The 24987-nt window shown below is 35.0% G+C and overlaps 1 protein-coding gene across 6 annotated transcripts in view; it reads left to right on the top strand.

Annotated features, from left to right (window-relative positions):
- Window positions 1-24719, top strand: part of C27H12orf4 (chromosome 27 C12orf4 homolog) — a 46556-nt gene extending 21837 nt beyond the window's left edge. For 4 of the 6 annotated variants that reach the window (XM_025461878.3, XM_035707276.2, XM_035707277.2 and 1 more), the window contains 8 exons: window positions 2843-2949; window positions 4576-4773; window positions 5691-5819; window positions 8375-8449; window positions 13606-13808; window positions 22338-22395; window positions 23221-23288; window positions 24168-24719. In XM_025461878.3, the coding sequence (XP_025317663.1) occupies window positions 2843-2949; window positions 4576-4773; window positions 5691-5819; window positions 8375-8449; window positions 13606-13808; window positions 22338-22395; window positions 23221-23288; window positions 24168-24260 (931 nt within the window). In that variant the 3' untranslated portion in view covers window positions 24261-24719. Of the gene's footprint in view, window positions 1-2842; window positions 2950-4575; window positions 4774-5690; window positions 5820-8374; window positions 8450-13605; window positions 13809-14906; window positions 21297-22337; window positions 22396-23220; window positions 23289-24167 lie in introns of those variants that run through there. The other 2 variants (XM_025461879.3, XM_049102362.1) reach the window with 2 other exon arrangements.
- The last annotated feature ends 268 nt before the right edge of the window (window positions 24720-24987 follow it).

A 24987-nucleotide genomic window follows, 5' to 3' on the forward strand; every position in this document is an offset into this window, starting at 1 on the left:
AATCGTCACTACATTCAAGATACGGCATTTCACTTTTCTACCTTTATAACTTACTCCTTTCTTCTTCCCAGCTTATGTCAACCTGCTCTGATTTTTCTGTCCCTGCAGTTTTCATTTTTTTTCAGAATGTCTTTTTTTTTTTTTTAAGTTAGGATGATAAATTTTATGTTACATATATTTTACCACAATTTTTTAATCAGAATGTCTTTTAAGTAGAATCAAACTGTTACAAGCAGTTTGTGTTTTACTTTCACTTATCATAATGCTTTTATGACTTATTCATGTTTCATTTATGAATGGTTCTTTTCTTTTTATTGCTCACTAGTATTCTAGAAATTTTATATAAAGTAAGTATTCATGTTATATATTGTTTCATATACATCATATATAAGGAAATATACTGTAAAATAATGAATAAATATGTCTTATGTATATGATGATGTATAGTTCTGTTTTTCTTATAAGATCTTCATTTGGTTTTGGCATCAGGGTAATGGTGGTGTCATAAAATGAGTTGGTGATCTGCTGATGAGCCTGTCAAAGGAATTGATATTTGTGATCATCAATCTGATGTCATGTTTTTATTTCTAGTACTTAAATTTCCTTTCTCTTTTTGCTGAAATTCCATATGTGTCCTTGTGCATTGTTTTCCAATAGATCTTTTAGCATAGTTGTCATCATTATGTGAAAGTCTTTTTCTTTGCAACTCAGTATCTGGGTCATCTCTCAGTCTGTGTCTGTTAATTGCTTTATCTCTTGACAATGAGTTATTTGTTTCTTTTGCTCACGTTTTTGGGGTCTCTCTCTCTCTTTTTTTTTAAAAGATAAATGTTGGAAATTGTGTGTAAGACTAAGATAAATAATACTTATGTCCAGAAATGAACAGGGCCTTAATGTGAAGGTCATGTCAACCTAGTCAGTAGTTGAGCTGAGTTTGGTTTCTGTTCCTTCAGTGATACCACAGGCTTCACTTTCTACTATAGTAAGCTGCTGCCTGGTACTTAGAGTGGGGTTTTGGGTTCTTGAAGATTTTTCCTTGTCATTCTCTTCCATCCTCTGCTTTTAGGAGTCTTGCAGGCCTGTGCCACAGCATGAGGTCTCTCTCGATGCTGTTGTTCTCTCTATGCTGTTTTAACAACAATAGACCATTATTGTTTGTGACTTTGGTGCTAGACTCATAGTTGGGGGTAGGAAACAGGTCTTTGTTGTCTTTTTCAAGCTTCAGTCTTGGGCACTTCCCATATATTTGGGGCTTGGGTTTGGAGCATTCTTAGCATTTCTACCTGTGCCACTGAAAGGTCTCTCTTGTCTCCTGCACTCTTCAGTGTTTCCTTGGAAACACCTGGTGGAGGCCAATGGAAAAGAATTTGCAAGTACATGCAAACTTCCCTTGTGCCTGAGGCTCATAGCTATTCTAAATTTACACGCTAGCCCATGCTTGGCCTTTAAGAGTTCATTAATATTTTAGCGATTTCTTCTTACCTTCTTAAATTACAGCAACTCCTTTCTACCATGCTCTGTCCAAAATGAAAACTATGTCTCCTGTCTGCCCTTGGAGGGGTTTTACACTTTAGAATTGAGTTTACTTGGTTGCCATGTTACCTCAAATTTCAGAAAAGTTATGATTTTATAGATTATCTGACTTTTTCTTATTGTTAGGGTGGGAACAACACTTTCTTGTGGCTTTTCGCATCCTACAATAAGGAAGTTTTATTAATATAAATTTATTTTTATGTTTTAGTTTCCCACATAAACTAATAAAGTTAGTGAATCTAATGTAACCTGTTTGGAATAACCCCAAAAATGTAGTCGAAAATGACTATCATAGACTTAGATCATCTTCATACCATGAAATTTGAATTTACAGTTATACAATCATACAGCACCTATTTGGAAACCTTTTCGGCAAATAAGCAAGAACAGAGTAGAGCAAATAACTAAGAACAGAGTAGGGAAAAAAAAACAGGGAAAAATTAAAAAAATAGAAGATGTGAATACATCAAAATGAACTTCATCTTTTTTATTATTCCTTTATTTGACTTATTAATTTTAAATTTTTGTTTCTATCACTTCACCTATTTTTTTTAAAGATTTTACTTATTTATTGATGAGAAACCCAGAGAGAGAGGCAGAGACATAGGCAGAGAGAGAAGCAGGCTCCCTGTAGAGAGCCTGATACGGGATTTGACCCTGGGATCAGGACCTGAGCTGAAGGCAGGTGCTCAACCACTGAGCCACCCAGACGTCCCATACTTCATCTATATTTTTAGTTTTGCCTAGAGCCAGCCTTGATAGAGGATGTATTGTTTTAAATTTGCCATTTTAAAATGTAAATCACTTCATTTAATCATTCTTAGACCACATGAGTTGATATTCTAATAACTAGAAATAATCATGTGCATTACTTACTGTAAGGAAATGAAAGAACAAGTAAGGATTTTTAAGAAATTTTGGTGTAGAAAATGAGTGGGAAATATCAGTGATGGTGACAGAACATGAGACACACCTAACTCTGGGAAATGAATAAGTGGTAGTGGAAGGGGAGGTGAGCAGGGGGTTGGGGTGACTGGGTGATGGGCACTGAGGGGTCACTTGATGGGATGAGCACTGGGTGTTATGCTATTTGTTGGCATATCGAACTCCAATAAAAAATATACATAAAAAAAGAAAAATTTTGGTGTTTATGCTTCTCCCTTGTTACCATAGATTAAGGAGTAGTTTAGGAATAAATTAAGTGGTACTCTCAACTTTCATTTTGTGTCATTGCATTGTAAACCTTCTTTCCTTCAAGAAAAATTCTTGACAAATAGACAAAGCATTTGAATAATTTTATTAATTTCAGTGAGGAAATTAAAGTTCAACCGAGTCAGTTTAGAGAATCTGTAGAAGCAAATGGAAGGATTTATGAGGAGCAGAGAAAGTTGGAAGAAAGTTTTACCATTCACTTAGGTAAGTGAATTCATTTTTTGTAGGCATAATTTATTGTATCTTGGGAAGCTTTTTTTATGCTGTAAGAGAAAAATCCCTAGCATATGAGTACAAGGTACCCTTGTTGTTTTTAATTACAAATTATGTCCTGCTCCCAGCAAGTCAGAAGAATGAAACTGGAGCACTTTCTTACACCATATACAAAAATAAATTCAAAATGGATAAAAGACCTACATGTGAGATGGGAAACCATCAAAATCCTAGAGTAGAACATAGGCAGAAACTTTTTTGACTTCAGCCATAGCAACTTCTTACTAGACCTGTCACGAGAGGCAAGAGAAACTTAAGCAAAAATGAACTATTGGAACTTCATCAAGATAAAAAGCTTTTGCACAGTGAAGGAAGCAGCAAAACTAAAATGACAACTGACAGATACAAGTTAGTTAGTTAGTATCCCAAATCCATAAAGAACTTATCAAACTTAACACCCAAAAAACAAATAATGCAGTTAAGAAATGGGCAGAAGACATGAATAAGCACTTTTCCAAAGAAGATACCCAGATGGTTTACAGACACATGAAAAGATGATCAACCTCACTCATCATCAGGGAAATACAAATCAAAATCACAATGAGATATACCACCTCACACCTGTCATAATGGCTAAAATTAACAACATGAGAAACAACAGGTGTTGGTGAGGATGCCGAGAAAGGTGAACCCTCTTGCACTGTTGGTAGGAATGCAAACTGATGCAGTCACTCTGGAGAACAGTTTGGAGGTTCCTCAAAAAAGTTAAAAATAGAGCTACCCTACAGTCCAGCAATTGTACTACTGAGTATTTACCCAAAGGATACAAAACTACAGATTCAAAGGGGTACATGCACCCCATGTTTATAGTAGCATTATCAACAATAACTAAACTATGGAGAAAGCCCAAATGTCTATCAACCAATGAATGGATAAAGAAGATGTGGTATATATACGTACAGTGGAATATTACTCAGCCCTCAAAAAAAGAAAGCTTGCCATTTGCAACAATGGGGGCAGAGCTAGAGTGTATTACACTAAGTGAAATAAGTCAGGGAAAGACAAATACCATATGATCTCAGTCATATGTGGAATTTTAGAAAGAAAACAGATGAACATATGGAAAGGAGGAAAAGGAAAAAAATAGAGAGGGAAATAAGCCTTAAGAGATTCTTAATGATTCTTAATGATAGAGAACAAACTGAGGGTTGATGGAGGGAGGTAGTGGGGGATGGGCTGGTGGGAGATGGGGATTAAGGAGTGTACTTGTGATTTGCACTGGGTGTTGCATGTAAGTGACGAATCACTGAATTCTACTCCAGAAACCAATATTGCACTGTATATTAACTAAAATTTAAAATAAAGAAAAAGTATGTCTTGCTCCTATAGTTTGTTGGCTATACATTTTGTTTTAGCTAATAATAAAAAATAACATTATTTTTAAAAAATAGGTTAAATCTGAATAGTTATTAGAATTGGAAATTGGAAAGCCTATTTCTAATTATTTGTAGCACAGATTTATCTGAATTCTTGCCATAGAGATTTGCATCCTGTTATACTGGATTTTTGCAGCTGTCTGAGTTTCTTTCTGGGACTGTTGCCCACCCCACCCCCCAGGAGCCCAGTTGAAGACCATGCATAATTTGAGATTGCTGAGAGCAGATATGCTGGACTTTTGTAAGCACAAAAGAAATCATCGAAGTGGCGTGAAACTCCATCGACTCCAGACTGCACTATCGCTTTATTCTACGTCTCTCTGTGGCCTCGTTTTGCTAGTAGATAATCGAATCAATTCCTATAGTGGTATTAAAAGAGGTAAGTCAACATTACCATATTTATTTCATTAAATTTTCATTCTTACAAAGAAAGGGATTACAGGAAAACAAAAATTTTAGTTAGCCCTAGTATCCTAGTAGCCAAGCAACACACATACCTAGCCATGACTATTTTAGATATCTTTCATACTTCAGCATGGGTAAAGTGCTTCAGCATATTTACTTTTTCTTAAAATTCTATTATAAGTAATGCTCTTATAGGATTCTTGCTTCAAGGCATAACAAAAAGAATAATCAAGCTATAAATGTATTCATTTCAGAAGCAGATCCTGGCTCAGTGAATTTTAGTTCATCCCTTTGTCCTTTCTTCCTAGGTATTTTAGATAGCATATTTCTTAAATGTGCTAGGTAAAATTCTGTGTTCCCTCTGTACAACTCACTCTTTATGATTATTTTAAAAATTTTATTGACAGGCGCTGAGGGGGGCACTTGATGGGATGAGCACTGGGTGTTATACTGTATGTTGGCAAATCGAACTCCAATAAAAAATATACAAAAGAGAAAAAAATTTTAAATATATAATGTATATTAAAACGTATAAATTTTTAAGGAAGCTTGAATGGAGTTTATTTCCCATCATAAATATAAGAACTTTCTTGTATTTTTTAGCATTAAGGTAACTATTATTTAAAACGGTTTGGAATTTTTAAAAAAACGGTTTGGAATTATATGAAAAATTCCTTGTCTATTAATTGTTTACTCTTTCAAGTGATTGAGAGATTAGGTTTCTGATTCAAACAAAATCGCTTTCCCCTCATTTAAGACATAATTATTGAAAGGACAAGTATAAGAAATCACACTTATGAATTTTATATTTTATTCCTCCTAGCTGTCATTGTCTATAATACTATTTGATAGTTCACCTCTAGTAGTTTATAAATGTTTTGGGTCCCTTAGATTTTGCCACAGTTTGCCAAGAATGTACTGACTTCCATTTTCCCCGAATTGAGGAGCAACTGGAAGTTGTCCAGCAGGTGGTACTTTATGCTAGAACCCAGCGAAGGAGTAAGTTGAAAGAATCGCATGGTCAGTAAAACTCAAAATTTTCAAAATTTTACTTTTAGTATTTTCTGTCCTTAAGCACTCTAATAACATATGGACCATTACTAAAATACAGAAAGTTGTATTGGTGGAAAAGTGGAAGAAAGAAATTAAGAACAAAATTCGAGCTCTCTAGAAACTTGAATTCTGTTCTTAATTTCCTTTTTTGCATGATTTTGTCCAATAACCTTAGCAAAAACTGTTTTTAAATTTAAATTCTATAGTTAAACTTGAAGTATTCAGTGGAAAGTCGGTGGTCTTGTGATACAAATTCTATATCTCTAAAGTGGACATAATTACTACCTCAAAAGGGCAGTGAAGTGATAGAGTAAATGTTAGCATAAAACATACACTTAATGTGCTCCATCTTTCATCCTTCTTAGGTAGCAGGAAGTCAATTATAAATCTTATAAGAATTGATTTTGATTTGATTCAGTTTTCTTTTGAAAAATTACTATGTCCAGGACTATACTATAGCAGCACCACTAGTTTTGATTCCTGCTCTAGGGAAGTGTGGCTTTGCTTTGGCACTGTGTGGTATATGTGACAGAGCCAGGCTGTGTTAGAAAACCATATGGAAATATATCCAAACAGAGGGCCTTTCAGAAAATTCCAGTGTGTCCTCTTATTCTTCTACCATCTTCTTCCTCCATCGCATTCAAACTAGCAGTGATGTGATCAGAAACATCTTAATATTATTCTTAGCAGTGACTAAAAGCATGAAGATTGAGATCATGACAGGTGTGGGAGAAGGAGGAGGATTCTAAGTATATTTATGAGAGATAGAAAGTGTGCAGCAAATGACAGGAAGTTTGCAAACCACATACGGTTAAGGCAATGTGTGTAAATCATGGTATTATTTTGTTCTTGTTCAAGCAACTATTTTGTGGTTTAAGTGAGTCAGGGAAACAAGCAGGTCTATAAAAGACAACTTTCTGAAAGGAACCCACATGTTGTCATAGAAGAGCTCTGTGAAAATACTTTCTCTGTTTTTTCCTTTTCTGTGCATGCCCACGTATGTGTTCTACACATTTACATCCTGATACTCAAGTACCTGTTTATTCTAAGGCATTCCATTATTTTCCTTACTGTGTTTATAACATTAGAATCTCTCTATAATCCACAATAACAAGCCAAAAGCAATTTTGTTTTCTGCGCCATTTTATATACATTTTTAAATGAAAAATCGTCATTTCTTAGTATTATAAGGTATTACAATTACAGCATGGAGAGAGGAATGGACTCTCAACTGTTCTTATTCCTTTAGTAGGGATTTTGTTTGTTCATCCCCCATGTGAATGAAATTAAAGTCCTTATTTATCATTTCTTTTGTTTTCTGTGCTATGATTGGACATTATTTCAGAGCCTATCAGTTGCATAGGTCTGTATGAGAAACAGACTATTACATTCAGTATACATTCTGGCAACACAGAGCCAGCCTCCTCTCTCTGCCTTTCTCTCCCTCTATCAATAAAATATGTACATTTACAAGGTACAGTGATATGAATTATTCAAAGTAGTGACTAAGTAAAAATATTAAGTTACTTTGATTTAGAACATTTTTGAAAATATAATTTCCCTTGGTATTTTCTGTTTACGTATTTGAAGTTCTGACAGTTTTCAACTGATATTCTGATGCTGACAGCCATCCCAAAATAGTTTTGTACTTAATTGGAATACATATATACTCTCATAAAGATAGCTGCTTTGAATGCTAATATTCATTCTGCATTTTTGAGTTTTAGTAGAAGATACATCTGAATCTTATAAGAAATCTATTAAAAATAGATGTACATATGTAAAATAATTTGTGTCCAAGTATAATAATATATGGTCAATTGTGATGTATCTTACTTTACCAGTATTTATCCTTCTAAATAATATCATGCCTTCCAGAAAGAAAGAAAGCCTGTTGAATATCTAAAATAAAAAGTTCCCATTTGAAACAAAATCTCACAAATCTGAAATAAATTGTATATGGTGTCAGATAAGAAGTAACAGATTTCAAAATGGGCTGAATATCAAGTGGTTCCTGGTACTACTAACCATTTGCTTGTAATCCTGAACAAGTTATATCAACAACAATGACTCAGAATCTAAAAATAAAGATGGCCACCCTACAACTATCTAACGAAGTTGTTTTATGTGCAGTTAATTTAGTGCACTGAGCCTCCCAGATGAAAAGTAGGGTGATGGCAAGTCAAATGTGGTTAAGACCATAGGGTTTGGAATCTGTATGAGTTCAAGACCTGGTTCTACCACTTACCGTGCATCCTTGGTTAAGTTACTTAACTTATGTAACCCTCTGTTCCCTCATATATACAATCAAGATAGTAATAGTGCCTACCTCATGAGGTTGTCGTTATAGGGGTTTTGTGAAATCCAATAAGATTATGCATGTAAAACATGTATCAGAATGTCTTGCACCTAGCTATCCTTAGTAAACTTTTTGCTGTTATTGTGATTGTTTAGGGAGCAGTAGAATTAATATGTTTTCATATACTGTTATATTCTTTCATGCTGTATTATCTCATGAATAGATTCTGGAAACCGAAATGGAGGAATTGATGATAAGGCTAAAAATGCTGACAGAAACTACTTAAATATTCTACCTGGTAAGTGGTATTTTATTTGAAATTATGATTTTCTTATAATCACATCCATAGACATCATAGATTTGAAATAGAAGTTCTTATTGTGTACATTATAAAACAGCTTGTCAGTGTATCACTTTGAAACAATATTGTATCTACAGAATATACTTTCATGGATGTTCTACAATTTAAACCTTTTTTAAATTTTTATTTATTTATTCATGAGAGACACACAGAGAGAGAGGCAGAGACACAGACAGAGGGAGAAGCAGGCTCCATGCAGGGAGCCCGACATGGGATTCGATCCCGGGACTCCAGGATCATGCCCTGAGCCAAAGGCAGTGCTAAACGGCTGAGCCACCCCGGCTGCCCTAAATTTTTATTCTTATACTAGTACTGGACTTTCTAGTTCTATACAAGAAAAAATTGTTCAAACAATTGCATAAATTTGATTCTATTTGCTATTTTAAGTTTCTTCTGTTATACATTGTTTCTTAGTTTCTTAAGTGAAGCAGAAGTCATTCTTATTCTGCAATATAAACAACACTACGGATGGAAACAGTTGAACTTGTAGAAAGAACATGGGTCATATAATTTAGAATCTTTCTTATTTCCGCTTCCCCATAAATGTTCCTGCTTCCCATTTCTTTAATTTCCTTTATTATTTTTTTGATAGATCACTTATCAACTGGAAATTCAGGCTCTTGATCCTCTTCCAGATTGAATTCACTCTGATGATCCTTGGTAATGTTTGTATGACAGGGTATAACAAGGAAGGCATATCTGTACACAGGCATAAAGTCTTTTAAGGTAACTAGTAAAGTTTGCAATTTCTTGAATAACTAGGTTGTTTCCTCTTTCTACCCCAGATCTTCTACATGTAGGTCACATTCCATTTAACGTAAGCAGATAGCATCCCCCTTTCTGGTATTCATCTTGTTGGTCTCAGTCAGTTAGCTTGTGGTCATCAGCTTCCCAACTCCCTCCCACCTTCAGAGAGCCTACCTTCGAGGGTAATGTTAGAGGCAGGATTACATCACCACATGCTGCTTCCTCCACTTTGTGGAACAGGAAACTGTCCTCCTCTCTATCTAAAAATACCTTCATTGAGACAGGATTTATTGTATTCTCTGCACAGATCCATAATTTAAATCATCCATATTTTGTGGCTTTCTTAAAATGTGCCAATCTCATTACCTATTCCGGAGGTACTGATGTGTGGGTTTTGTTTTTTTTTTCAACATACCTCTTTCTTGCTATATTTATTTCCTTTCTTGCTCCTTTTTGGGAAATGCCTATAGGTTGGTATCTCAGTATTACCACCAAATCAGGAGGATATGTCATAGTCCGCATTAGAAAAGGAGTATCAAACTATTTGATTAGATATGCTGACAGCATCTGAATTTCCACGTGTTTAAGGATGCCTACACAGCCAGAAAGTTTACCAGAGATGAACAAAGATCCAAATTACAATTACAAATGCTTTTAAGTTTTCAAGTTGCAAAAGAAAATAGTTTTAAATATATATATATATATATATATATATATATATATATATATATTTTACCAGTAGGTTTGCTCTATCATTATCTAAGTATTTATGGGTTACATCCTCTAATTCTCACAACTTTGTAAGGAAAGCAGTCAGGCATTATTTTTCCCAATTCTTACATGAAGTACAGAGGATCTATAAATTGGATTGATTTGCCCAAGATCACTCAGCCAATAAGTGCTTAGACCAGATTTTCTCAATACCCAATCTAGTCCTTTTTATGCTACATCACAATATTTTGATTACCACTGCCAACTCTTTGACCCCCATTTCACTACTGGGTAAAATGAGGCCAAGAGACAAGTCATGTAAGGTCAAATAAAGCAGTGCCAATTTGGGGATTAGGAGCACCTGACTCGTTCACTAAGTCATCTGCCTCACCACTGGACCATAGCCCATGTTTAATGCTGCCACTCTCCTCATCTAAATGATCAGCCAGTGTTGAGGAGGCAATACACTTCATTGGGTCCAAAATGATATTGTCTCATACAGTCTGCCAGGTTTCTAATAAGCAGTCTGCATCTTTTATTGCCTTTCAGGGAAATTGTAACTATATTCTTCCACCAGACAATTTTCCTTTTCCTTTTTTTCTTCTAGTCTATTTTGATGTCTCTGTCACTATACTCTAATTTCTTTTTCTGCTTATCTAAATGTTTTATGTTAAGTTTAAAAAAAAATACCTTTGCATTGGGCCTGTTAGTGGCATCCATGGGTACAGTTTACAAATACTGGTAACTACAAACGAGTAAACATTGTGCTAATGTATATCAAGTACTTTTAAGCATATTATTTGTTTATAAGTCAATATAAGTAAAATAATGACTTTGAAGCAAGGGGAAGCAGAATTTGTGAGAGCAGGGGTTAGTGATGGAGGTATAGTTCGTAGAAGAGCAAAGCTTTCCTAAAATTTTCCTATCAGAATTTCCAGGGAGGCATGTGTGTTTGTAAAAACATACTCTTTTTATGTTTGCGTATTTTACATATTTATATCAAGAGAAGCTGCAGAATATAAAGGCTGATGGCTAGGGTGGCTACATAGAAAATGGAGCAATTATAGGAAGCATGGATTTTAAGGCTTGATAAATGCCGCTCTGGCATTCAGTCTCTATGCATTCATTCATCCAGTCATTCAACAAATATGTATTTAGTACCTTCTGTGTACCAGGCACTGTTCTGTGTGCTGGAGAGAGAACACTAAACAAGATAGATGAGATCCCTATAGTTGCTGAGCAGAAACAATGGTCTCTGATAAAAAGCTTTTGCTCAGCAAAGGAAACAGTCAATGAAACTAAAAGGCAACCTATGGAATGGAAGAAGGTATTTGCAAATGTATTATCAGATAAAAGGCTCGTATCTAAAATCTATAAAGAACTTATCAAACTCAACACCCAAACGACAAAAAATCTGGTCAAGAAATGGACGGAAGGGGAGTCCCTGGGTGGCTCATCAGTTTAGCGCCTGCCTTCACAGGGCGTGATCTTGGAATTGAGTCTTGGAATTGAGTTCCGGGTCAGGCTCCCTGCATGGAGCCTGCTTCTCCCTCTGCCTGTGTCTCTGCCTTTCTCTCTCTCTCTCTCTCTCTCTCTCTCTCTCTCTCCCCCTTTCCTGTGTTTGTCTCTCATGAATAAATAAATAAAATCTTTAAAGAAAAAAAAAGAAATGGACAGAAGATATGAACAGACATTTCTCCAAAGAAGGCATACAAATAACCAACAGACACATGAAAAAATGCTCAACATCACTCGGCATAAGGGAAATACAAATCAAAACCGCAGTGAGATACCACCTCCTGCCTGTCAGAATGGCTAAAATTAACAACTCAGGAAACAACATGTTGGCGAGGCTTTGGAGAAAGGGGAACCCTCATACTGTTGGTGGGAATGCAAGCTGGTGCAGCTACTCTGCAAAACAATATGAAGGTTCCTCAAAAAGTTAAAAATAGAGCAACCTTATGACCCAGCAATTGCATTACTAGGTATTTATCCAAAGGATATAAACATAGTGATCCGAAGGGCACTTACACCCATCTTTACAGCAGCAATGTCCACAATAGCCAAACTATGGAAAGAGCCCAGATGTCCAGCAACAGATAAATGGATAAAGATGTCTTATATATATACAATGGAATACTACTCAGCCATCAGAAAGAATGAAATCTTGCATTTGCAAGATGGTGCTGGAGGGTACTATGCTACGTGAAATAAGTCTGAGAAAGACAAATACCATATAATTCCACTCACAAGTGGAATTTAAGAAACAAAACAGATAAAAGAAAAAAAAGAAACAAAACAGATGAACACAGAAGAAGGGAAGGAAAAATAAAATAAGAAAACAGAGAGGGAGGCAAACCATAAGAGACTCTTAACTATAGGAAATGAACTGAGGGTTGCTGGAGGAAAGTTAGATGGGGAGATAGGGTAACTGGGTGATGGGCATTAAGGACGGTACTTGATGTGATGAGCACTGGACGTTGTATGCAACAGATGAATTACCGACCTCTATCTCTGAAACTAATAATACACTATATGTTAAATAGAATTTAAATTTTTAAAAAAATTTAAATAATCTCAAAGAATTTCAATTCTGAGAAGAAAATTAGAACAATGTAGAGGACAGTAAGTGAGGGCTGTCCTATATTAGATGGGACAGTTGAGGAAGAGTTCTCTGAAGAGGTGACCTTGGATCATCATTGGTGAAAAGAAGTCAGCCATATAAGAATCTTAGGAGAAAAACTTGGATAAAGCAGCCCTGATTTAGAAACCAGCTCTGTGTGTTTGAAGAACTTTACAAAAGCCTGTGTGACTGGGGCAGAGGAGGGAGTGGGGCAAGAGGACCTCAGACAGATAGGCAGTGTCCTGATCATATAGGCCATGCAAACCGCAGTAAAGAGCTTGGATTGTTTCCTGAATGAAGTATAAGCCTGTTGGACGATTTTAAGTAGCAGAGTGATGTAATCTGATTTATATTGAAATTGTTTTGCCTGCAACTGTGGAAATGGCTTGTAAGTAGGCAAGACTGGGAGCAGAGAGATTAATTAAGAGGCTTTGACAGAAACCTCAGTGGGGATGATAGTAGCATGAGCTAGGGTAATAGCTCAGATTTGAGTTATTTATTGGCAATACTACTGAAAGTAGTTGATGGTGAATTGTAGAGTAAGGAAGAGATACTGAAATAAAGTAATTAAGGGCAACTTCTATGTTTCTGCCCTGTGCCATTACTAACCGTAGGGAGATTAGATCCACAAATTGAAATGGAGAATACTGATTTAAGGTGTGAGGAAGACAGGTAATGAACCTCATTTTATGTGTTCACTTTGAATTAAGTAGGACATTTGGAGCATTTACATCAAAATAGTGGTGAGTACTCATTTGATTTACTTACCATGTGGTCGTCACTTCATACCAATTTATGAATCTAATGCAGAATTGGCTACTGTCTTTTTTTTTCATAAACTTTCCAAGAATAAAGGAGCAGTGGCTATATTTGCTTCCCGAGGCCAACATAGGTTCCTGATACACCTCTCCTAGTTCAGCTCATTGATTGCCCTAATTATAGTTATTTATAAAGCCTGTTGATGCATGTGATTTATTCATTTGAAAATCATGATTGTATTTGGTGTTCACAGGAGAATTTTACATTACACGGCATTCTAATCTCTCAGAAATACATGTTGCTTTCCACCTTTGTGTGGATGACAACGTGAAATCAGGAAACATCACTGCTCGAGATCCTGCCATTATGGGACTCCGAAATATACTCAAGGTTTGCTGTACCCATGACATCACAACAATAAGCATACCTCTCTTGCTGGTGCATGATATGTCAGAGGTAAGCAGATAAAAGAATATCATAATTTTATAAATATATTAACCATCATATTGTGTAATAACAATAATAATAGTAATCCACTTTACATTTTAAAAGCACCTTTTAAAAAACTAATGGCCTTTTTTATCTCATATCTAGTTAATAGTATTGAGTGACATATGATACAAAACAGTGAATAATCCTTAACCATTTATGTTCAGAGAATTATAGCATTATCCTATAGTAGGAAACTAGAAAATCAAAATTAGCTTTAGCTTTGGATAAGGCATGTGCCCCTACTCCTCCCTCTTCTCTCCCTCTTCCTCCACTTTTGTCTTAAGTGGCATTAGATTTATCTCCACATTCATATTTAGCCTACACCAACATTAAAATTAGTTTAGTTTGCAAAAAAAAAAAAAAATTAGTTTGCATTCTCTGAGTATGCATTAATAGGCAATAGAAGGAGATACTAGATAACAGGAGGAAGCCAGCCTCATTTTAACATTCTCTCAAGAATGTTCAAGAATGCTTTTTAGATAATAACAAGTGTTGACCCCTACAGTTAAAATATGGCATAATTGTCCATTCATTATGTACTGTGCTTTGTTTTATATTTGGAAAAAAAAAAGTCTTCCCATGGCTGTTTGCTTTCTCTCCTGTTTTCCTTCTCATCCACATAAAAACTGGTTAGAGGGGATAAGCTGAAGAAATAATACAAAGACCAAAACCTCAACTTCTAATAGTCTAGAGAAACAAAGATGCCTCAAAACAATGGGTGCAGGCAAGTCCTAGGAGAGCTAGTAGTCCAGCCTGGTGATGAAAGACCCATATAAGCAACTTGGTGCCTGCTGGTTTGGAAGTGGCTTTTTTTTTTTTTTAAACAAAATGGCTTAATGAAATTGTGAATGTCGGGAAGTTTGACCACTGATTAGTAAAAGTTATTTCCTGAAATAAAATATATGTATAAATGCTACTTTTTAGAGCAAAACACTTTGTTTCATTAAAAGAGGCCATTTTAAATGCAATAACCTATGTAAATACACATACAAAATCAATTCCAGATAAGATGAGGTAATTTTAAATGATTTACCACTTACAACCTATTTGTATTTTTATCAGACACAGTATTTCAATTAAGAGAATTCTGGATTATCCTATGAAAGCTGCATCAGACTGCCTAATTTCTTGTTCCATTCACATATGTAGTCTAAGTCATACCTAATATGGTATCAACAGAGATTGACAAACATGATTTGTTTGGGGTTTTATCAACTGTAGCTTTGTAGAGTTTTAGTTCCATCAGGAATGTTTAGCCATTGTTAAGTTATCATCCCTAACTAGTCCATCTATAAAAGTCTCTGGAGAATAACAATGAAAGTTTGTGTTGAATTCCAGCCACAAGGAAACATCCAAACATTTCTGCAGCTGGACTCCTGGTTAACCAGTTTATAAAAATGGTTATATGTAGGTGGGAAACAACCTCAAAAACAGTATTTCCAAAAGTCACTAAGTTTGGATTTACTTCCAGACATCTGATACTACTAGCATTCCCTCTCCCACAATGTTACAAAAGTTACATGTTTTAAATTGGGACAGCCAGCTGCAGGACATTAAGTTTGTTTCCAAAGTGTCCATTTTAATTCACAAAAGTATATTGAGCCATGATCCTCCCATTTGTTGTATTTAAACATCCATTCAGGTCAAGAAGTTTATTCTACAAACTCAGACAACACTGCACAGGATATAGAGTTAATCTTTGTTTTAGGTTTCATGCAAGAGTCCCAAAGCATTTTCAGGTGTTGTTTACTTCCTCTAACAAACAGAATTTCTAGAATCGGTTACGTTTTAGAGTATACACAGTAATGACAATAATGTCTGAAACAGCCCATATTCTGTGATAGGTGGAGCTAAAGAAATTAATCACAGTTTAAAAAAAAAAAAAAGGAAAGGAAAAAATAATCTATCAATAACCTATCAGCAAGAAGATAGATCCTGATAATCACTAGTTTACCTCTGTAGATGTTTGTGATCTGAAGAAGCCAAGCTAACCTGGTAGATGTGGAATGAACCTGCAAGCCAAGAATCCTGAGTTGCTGATTTCTTTTTACATATTGCTGTTAACTTGTTGAATAATTTGGGACTTAGAGGTTTTCATTATTATAATTGTGGTTGATGATGTTATTTGTTTTTAAATTTTTATTAGAGTTTGATACACAAATAGAAAAGTATACATAAGCATATAGCTCAAATTTTCATACACTTCACACGCATGTAACCAATACCCAGATCATAGAACAGAACACTACCACCACCCCAGAAGCCACCCTCGTGCTCCCTTCCAGCCACATGAACCACACTCTCTCCATGAGGGTAAATGTATTTTTTCATCTTAGAAAGCTGAAAAAATAGATTATTTAGACTTGTTTTTTGTAGTTTATATAAGTGGGATCATATAGTACATACTCCTGTATCTGGCTTCTTTCACTCAATAATTATGTTGTAAAATTTACCCATATTATTGTCTGTGGATGTAGATTGTTCATTCACATTGTCATATAACTCCATTGTGGCTAGACCACAATTATTTAGCCATTCTACTATTTATGTACATTTGGGTAGTTTCTAGGTTTTGATTATTATGACTTATGTTGCTATGAACATTTCGGTATAGAAATGTTGGCATTTCTGGTAAGTATATACTTAAGGATGGAAATGTTAGGTATCATGATATACGTACATTTAGCTTTGGTATTTACAATAAAATGGTTTCCCAAAGTGGTTGTACCTAACCCATTGTTTTTGAATGTGAAAAATAAGAAAGCCGCACTGTTCCTCACCTTCAGATAATGACTGAGAAACTGATTAATATGAGTATTTCAGGTACCTGAAATACGTCAGAGGCTAAATAGAAAGAATATTCTTTCAGTTTTTCCCATGGGTGCATGAACTCAGGAAATAATTCTGATATCTAATTTTCAAGACATACCAATTAAATCTTAATCACCTCTGCAGTTCAACTTTACCCTTATCAGAAGATTCAAGTTGAGTAGTCAAAGTATGGTAGAAGGTATTGTCTGCAATTATAATCACAATTGACATTTAAAAAAATGTTAATTGCAGTGTAGTTAACATATAGTGTTATTTTAGTTTCAGGTATACAATATAGTCAACACTTCCATACAGCACCCAGTGCTCATCAAGATAAGTGCACTCTTAAATCTCCTTCAGCTAGTTTACCCACACCCCTCCCCTCTATTAACCATCAGTGTGTTCTCTATGGTTAAGAGTCTGTTTCTTGGTTTGTCTCTCTTTTCCTTCCTTTGTTTATTTGTTTCTCAAATTCCACATATGAGTAAAATCTTTCTCTGGTTTATTTCACTTACCATTATACTCTTTACATCCGTCTGTGTTGTTACAAATGGCAAGATTTCATTCTTCTTATGGTTGAATAATATTCCATTGCATATATATATATATATATATATATATATATATATATATATACACATACACACCACTTCTTCTTTATCCATTCATCTTATTGATAGACATTTTGGCTGCTTCCGTAGCTTGACTACTGTAAATAATGCTGCAATAAACATAGAATGTATATATCCTTAGAACTCTTGGTTTTGTATTCTTTGAGTAAATACAGTAGTATGATTAGTGGATCATAGGGTAGATCTATTATTAACTTTTTGAGTTTTTCTGGAACAGAAATCATCATTAGGTCAAAGCTAAGGAAATCTGCATAAACTGTGGATTTTTTAATAATAGGGTTTCAATAGCAATTCTTTCTCTCTTTTTTTGGTTACTAATTTGTTTATTGTACTGCATGTAATGGACCCAGTAGAAAGACGAATCATGTATTCAGGGTTTTATAACTGACAGCAAATAGAGAACCTTTAGTGAGATAATGGAAGTTTGACAGTATTTGATTAAGTTCAATAAAGATACACGGGGTACTTGGAAGATAAGATTCTACAGCTTCCTCTCTCTACTAAGGCTTCTAATTCATCTGGTTCCTTAAATGATAGGGGAGGAGCCATTATTATTATTATTATTATTATTATTATTTTATTATTTTATTATTTATTATTATTTTATTATAATTATTCCTGACATTATTTGGTTAGAAAACATTTCAAAATGAAGTCATATGATTAAAATATGTTTTCATGCCAGTTGTTAAAATGGAGCCAGTGGGGTGGGGTGGGGGGCTATTTCACTTTACTGTCATCACCAGAACTCCTGTAATGCCACAGTAACTCTACACTGTAGAAAAAAATCCACCATTAGTCTACTATTGCTGTAGATGTATACATCGCTGAAAACCCCAAGTGAATTAGAATTGCTAAGGATTTTCCCTGCTGTTGTTTGATATAGTCTACTCTCTTTATTCTTGATGGGTGCATAGACAGCCTCACTGTTAGTACTATACTAATGTAAAATGTTAATAATAGGGGAAATGGAGCAAGGGAGTGTATGGGAACTCTGTATACCATTGTCACAGTTTTTGTGTAAACCTAAAATTGTTTCAAAATGTAAAGTCTGGTATTTTTTTTTTAAGATTTTACTTATTTATTTGACAGAGAGAGTGCAGAAGCAGGGGAAACGGCAGGCAGAGGGAGAGGGAGAAGCAGGCTCCCCGCTGAGTGAGGAGCCTGACATGGGGCTCCATCCAAGGACTCTGGGATCATGACCTAAGCTGAAGGCAGATGCTGAACTGACTGAGTCACCCAGGCACCCCTAAAGTCTAGTTTGTTTGTTTTTTTTTAAGCCATCAGGTTGATACCATTTTGGATCTACTAAAATAGTAAAAATGTTAGATAATATTTCAAATACCATTTAAAAGTTCAAATGCTGGTGAACATGTGAAATTGGGTGGCACATACATTGCTAATGGCTCGTGTAAATTGATATAACCTTTTAGAAAAGAACCTAAATTTTGATCGGAGAAACACAATTGTCATATGGTGTCACTCATACGTGGAATATAAGAAATAGTGAGATGGACCGTAAGGGAAGGGGGGAAACTGAGTAGGGGAAAAATTAGAGAGGAGGACAAACCATGAGAGGCTGCTAACTCTGGGAAACAAAGGGTTGAAGAAAGGGAGGTGGGGCAGTGGATAAGGTAACTGGTTGATGGGCATTAGGAGGGTACACGAGATGGGCACTGGGTATTATACTATATCTTGGCAAATTGAATTTAAATAAAATTTTTTAAAAAGAATCTAAATTTTGTTTCACTGATCTATACAAATAAATAACCCAGAAAATTATTTAGTAAACAAAAAGGTATATATATGATTACATATTTTATATATATTTATATATGCACACATATATATAACTTCATTAATAAATGTAAGAAATATATCAGAAATATGTGTTTATATTTATATTATTTATAAATAATAAAATAATAAATATGCCTAGTAGTACAATTTCTGGTTTGTGGGGTACTTATTATTAAGTTTCTGAGGAACATCCATACTATTTTCCAGAGTGGCTGTATCAGTTTGCATTTCCACCAACAGTGTAATAAGCTTCTCTCTACTAGGTACTTACCCAAAGAATACAAAAATATTAATTTGGAGGGATACATGCACCCTAATGTTTATAGTAGCTTTATCAACAATTACCCAAATTATGGAAAGAAACCAAATGTCCATCAACTCATGAATGGATAAAGAAGAGTGGTCTGTATATACAATGGAATATTACTCAGACATGTTGCCATTTGCAACAACATAGATGGAGCTGGAGAGTATTATTCTAAACAAAATAAGTCAGAGAAAGACAAATACCATATGATCTCAGTCATATGTGGGATTTAATAAAACAAATGAGCAAAGGGGAAAAAAAGAGAGAGGGAGAGGCAAACCAAGAAACAGACTCTTTAACTATGAAAAAAAAAAACCTAAAAAAAAAAAAAAACAACCTGATGGTTACCAGAGGGGAGGTGGGTGGGGGGATGGGTGAAATAGGTAATGGAGATTAAGGAAGGCACCTGTGATAAGTACCAGGTGTTATATGGAAGTGTTGAATCACTATATTATATACCTAAAACTTATATTTCACTGTATGTTAACTAACTGGAATTTAAATAAAAACTTAAAAATAGTGTATATATTTTTTTAAATAAATTATGATACATCAATTCTATAAAACAGCAGTTTTTAAATTTGTGTTCTGAAGATCCCCCTATGATCTTAGCTCCTCTTTGGGGCTCAGCAAGATTAAAAATATTTTCTTAACAATACTAAGGCATCATTTGTCTTTTCCATTCTCATCCTTTCATGAGCATCAGTGAGTTTTTCCAGAGGTTTTATACAACAAATTAAATGCAGAGCAGATATGAGAATCCAGATGTCTTCTATTAAACCAGGCATTAATGAAATTTACAGATATGTAAACCGTGGCCACTCTTCTCACTTAAATATTTTTGTTTAGGGAAATATAGTTACTTTCTACTAAAAAAAAAAAAAGTTGAGAAGCCTGGGTGTCTCAGTCGGTTAAGCGCTAGACTCTTGATTTCAGCTCAGGTTATGATCCCAGAGTGGTGAGACAGATTTCCCTGTCCCAACTCTGTACTCAGCGGGGAGTCTTCTCCTCTCCCCCACCCTCTCCCTGCCCCTGCTTGTGCGCATGTGTGTGCTCTCTGTCTCTCTCTATCCATCTCTCTCTCAAATAAATAAATAAATCTTTCTTAAAAATATGTTAATGTGCAGTGGGTTTTTCATTGTCATTTTTAAGTAAAATTTATTATTTTGCATATTGCTGTCCAGTTTTCCCAGTACCATTTGTTGAAGAGACTGTCTTTTTCCCATTGCATATTCTTGCCTCCTTCATTGAAGATGAATTAGCCATATAGTTGTGGCTTCATTTCTGGGTTTTCTATTCTGTTCCATTGATCTATGTGTCTATTTTTGTGCCAACACTATACTGTCTTGATGACTACAGCTTTGTGATATAACTTGAAGTCCAGAATTGTAATGCCTCCAGCTTTGCTTTGCTTTTTTCAAGGTTGCTTTGGCTATTCAGGGTCTTCTGTGGTGCCATACAAATTCTAGGGTTGTTTGGTCTAGCTCTGTTAAAAATGCTGTTGGTATTTTGATAGGGATTGTATTAAATCTGTAGATTGCTTTGGATAGTATAGACATTTTAACAATATTTTTTCTTCCAATCCGTGAACACAAAATGTCTTTCCATTTGTTGTGGTCTTCAATTTCTTTCATCAGTATTTTATAGTTCTCAGAATACAGATCTTTCACCTCTTTGGCTAGGTCTATTCCTACGTATCTTGTGCTTCTTGGTGCAATTGTAAATGGGATTGATTTCTTAATCTCTCTTTCTGCTGCTTCATTATTAGTATTTTTTATATTTTTTATATTTTATATTTTTCTGTTTTAATTTCTACTGTAATAACTATCAAGAGATAAAAATCCACATAGACCAGCTCGTTGGTGCATTAAGAAAGGCAAGTGATAAAAAAAAAAAAAGAAAGGCAAGTGATGTGATGAGCACTGGGTGTTGTACACAACTGGTAAATTATTGAACACTACATCTGAAACTGATGCAGTATAAGTTGGCTAGTTGAATTAAAAAAAAAAAAGCTCACTAGTGTCCTCATTGATTTTTAAGAGTGTAAAAGACCCTGAGACCCAAAAAGGTAGAGAACCACTCTAATGAAATAATAAGTGTATATTATACTTATGATTATAAAGACTTGCAACATGGAAAAGTAATTCTGGTGATAATGAAAAGTAGAATTTAAAATGGTATAACCACTGATCATAACTATAGAAAATTATAAATGAGTTGGTTATAGTCTGACAATAGCATTCATGTGTGCATTTGATCAGAGACTAGAAAGGAATGTAGAAATGTAGGTTTGGTAGGTGGCTGGGATGGGATGTTTGTTTATTTCTGTTACTTTTATAATAGCATTTATACAATAAAAGAATTTTAATGCATTGTTCAAATATTATACAAGTTAATGGAATTATTCATGCTAAATTGAGAGAAGTTAGAGTTCTTATGTCATTTTATTTGTCTTTAGAATTAATTATCTAGAAAATTTTAAAGGTATGTTTATTTTTAAAATTTTATTTAGGGATCCCTGGGTGGCGCAGCGGTTTAGCGCCTGTCTGTGGCCCAGGGCGCGATCCTGGAGACCCGGGATCAAATCCCACATCGGGCTCCCAGTGCATGGAGCCTGCTCCTCCCTCTGCCTGTGTCTCTGCCTCTCTCTCTCTCTCTCTCTCTCTGTGTGACTATCATAAATAAATAAAAATTTAAAAAATTTTTTTAAAAATAAAATTTTATTTACTAGGATAATTAAATTGGTTTGTACTACACAAATGTAGTCCACAGCTATAAGAAGTTATACTGAAGGACCAGAAGAAACCCAGCTAACATTAGCAATAGTTGCTTGAATCTGTCCACAAAGTAGATGGTCAACGTTATAGATAAATTAAGATCTGATTTTTTTTTTTTTACAAAGTTCTGTTAAAAACCTATGATTTGTTTTGATTCTCTTTTTAGGAAATGACTATACCATGGTGCTTAAGGAGAGCAGAACTTGTGTTTAAGTGTGTCAAAGGTGAGCATAACCTTATATTTAACGTGACTTGTATTTATTAGTCCCAACTATTGAAAGTAGAACAACCCAAGAGAAGATTATGAACAATTACCTCTGTCATCTGGTGCCTCAGTTGAAAGTAGTTTAACAAGGCAAATATTTTTTGTTAAAGATTGTATTTATTTATTCACGACAGAGCGAGAGAGAGGCGAGGGAGAGGGGGAAGCAGGCTCCATGCAGGGAGCCCAATGTGGGACTTGATCCTGGGACGCCGGGATCACACCCTGAGTTAAAGGCAGACGCTCAACTGCTGAGCCACCCAGTGATCCCTTTACTTATCTTTCTCCAGTCACAAAATAAACAAATATCTGGCCTTCTTGAAATACAAGTATATTTGGATGTTAATTCTGTTTTGCTCTGATTATAGCTTGCTTTTTCTTAAAAAAAATAAAAAAAAAAATAGAACCACATCTTCAATTAACCTTTAATAACCTGCTTTAGGGATCCCTGGGTGGCGCAGCAGTTTAGCGCCTGCCTTTGGCCCAGGGCGCGATCCTGGAGATCCGGGATCAAATCCCACATCAGGCTCCCGGTGCATGGAGCCTGCTTCTCCCTCTGCCTATGTCTCTGCCTCTCTCTCTCTCTCTCTGTGACTATCATAAATAAATTTTAAAAAAATTAAAAAAAAATAACCTGCTCTAGCTTCATTGTATGGAGACTAAGTAGAGCTTAAGAAAAATGCAAGACATGAAGCACCACAGTGAAAATTCAGTTTATCTCCATAAGGGACTGGTATATTTGAAGACCAGAACTCATAATTCAGCAAAGTGTGTTGTTCTGTTTTAGGTTTCATGATGGAAATGGCTTCATGGGATGGAGGCATATCCAGGACAGTACAGTTTCTGGTACCACAGGTATGTTATCTGAACAGACCTCTCCCCTGTTTAATCTCTGTTATAATATTGCACCCACATACAGCTAGGCACACTGTCCTTAAACTCAATATAACATAATAAAATGGTAACAGCTTTCTGTATTAAGGGGAAAAGTGGATGCCATAAAGGCATTTAGTTTATTGTCAAAGATGTCAGCATCTACCACTCAAGGGCTCTTTTATTTAACCCCAAAACCAAATGTCATTCATCTTTTTAAATTTGTTTATTTATTTTTCTCCTTTATTTCTTTTTTTGTTTTTATTGAAGTTCACTTTGCCAACATATAGTGTAGCACCCAGTGCTCATCCCTCCTCAGTATCCATCACCCAGTTACCCCAACCCCTCACCCACCTCCCCTTCCACAATCCTTTCTTTGTTTCCCAAAGTTTGGAGTCTCTTGTGGTTGGTCTCCCTCTCTAATATTTCACAGTCAGTTCCCCTCCTTTCCCTTATAATCCCTTTCACCATTTCTTATATTCCACATATGAGTCATTCATCTTTTATTTTTTCCCTACATTTATGTTCTTCTAGATCTTGAAGAATTCATTTAAAAGGGCATTAGCAGAAAATGATTCTGTATTCCATATAGAGCTTAGCAAAATTAGTGATGCTTTTATTACTGATTATACTATCTAGGGATTTTTCTGTTAATTAAACTTACTATTTGATGTAAATAATATAGGGTCTCAGAAGAAAAACACCCCTTGCCCATAACCAAGCAATTGCTTTGAAAGAGAATTTTCATATACCATTCTTCATATCAAGGACAAGTTCATGTTTTAAATCACTGTAAAATTTTAAAAATCAATGATGATTTAACAGGTGTGAACTTTTTTTTTTTTTTTTTACTCCTTACAGAGTATTTCTGAAGAAATGTTTTATCAACTTAGTAACATGCTCCCCCAGATCTTCCGAGTATCATCAACACTTACTCTGACGTCTAAGCACTAAATCCTTAGAGACTGACACACTGGCAGAAGAAGACTGTCAAACTTTCCAGGAACTTGAGCTGTGCTTGGATTCTGTCAAGCAAAAGAAGCCCAGAAAGAGAACTTGTAATTCAGGCCACAAATTGAGTCATGATGTATGTCTGTAAAACCTTCCAAAAATTCATATACTATATAGTCTAGTGATCAGCCTTTTACTCGTACATTTATTCTTAAATTTTCTTTTTGAAAAAAATCTTTTTTTCTCCTGTTATGCACTATCTGTGAGTATTAGTAAGTTAAAACGTCCTACACATCATAGCTGGACACTTGATATAGGAGACTGTTAATTGCATTTTCATGGAGACAGTTGACTTTTCCAAAAGGTCTGAATCATATCAAGTATGAGACTTAATTAACCATAAAAATAAAATATTTCTTTTACCTTATTTGCCAAGCAAAAATTAAAAGGCACTGAAGTATACATTGCAAGTCTGGATTTCTTCTGAAAAATCTTTGTAGAGACACAAGCATATGAGACAAATGTGCTTATTCTTTTAAATTCTCCTGTTTCAAAGGCTTGTTTTTAGTGTACTCTTTCTAAGGTTTTATAACTCAGGGAAAAAAAGAGGAAAGGATTTTGAATTCTTTACCTTTGTCTCATCTTCTTTATATGAACTTGCCCTTGTTTATTTAATAACATTTCATGGGCTGGGAAAATAGTATGCTTATTTGTAAGCCCAATGGAAAGT

The sequence above is a fragment of the Canis lupus genome, chromosome 27 (assembly GCF_003254725.2).
Source record: "Canis lupus dingo isolate Sandy chromosome 27, ASM325472v2, whole genome shotgun sequence".
NCBI classification, from domain to species: domain Eukaryota; kingdom Metazoa; phylum Chordata; class Mammalia; order Carnivora; family Canidae; genus Canis; species Canis lupus.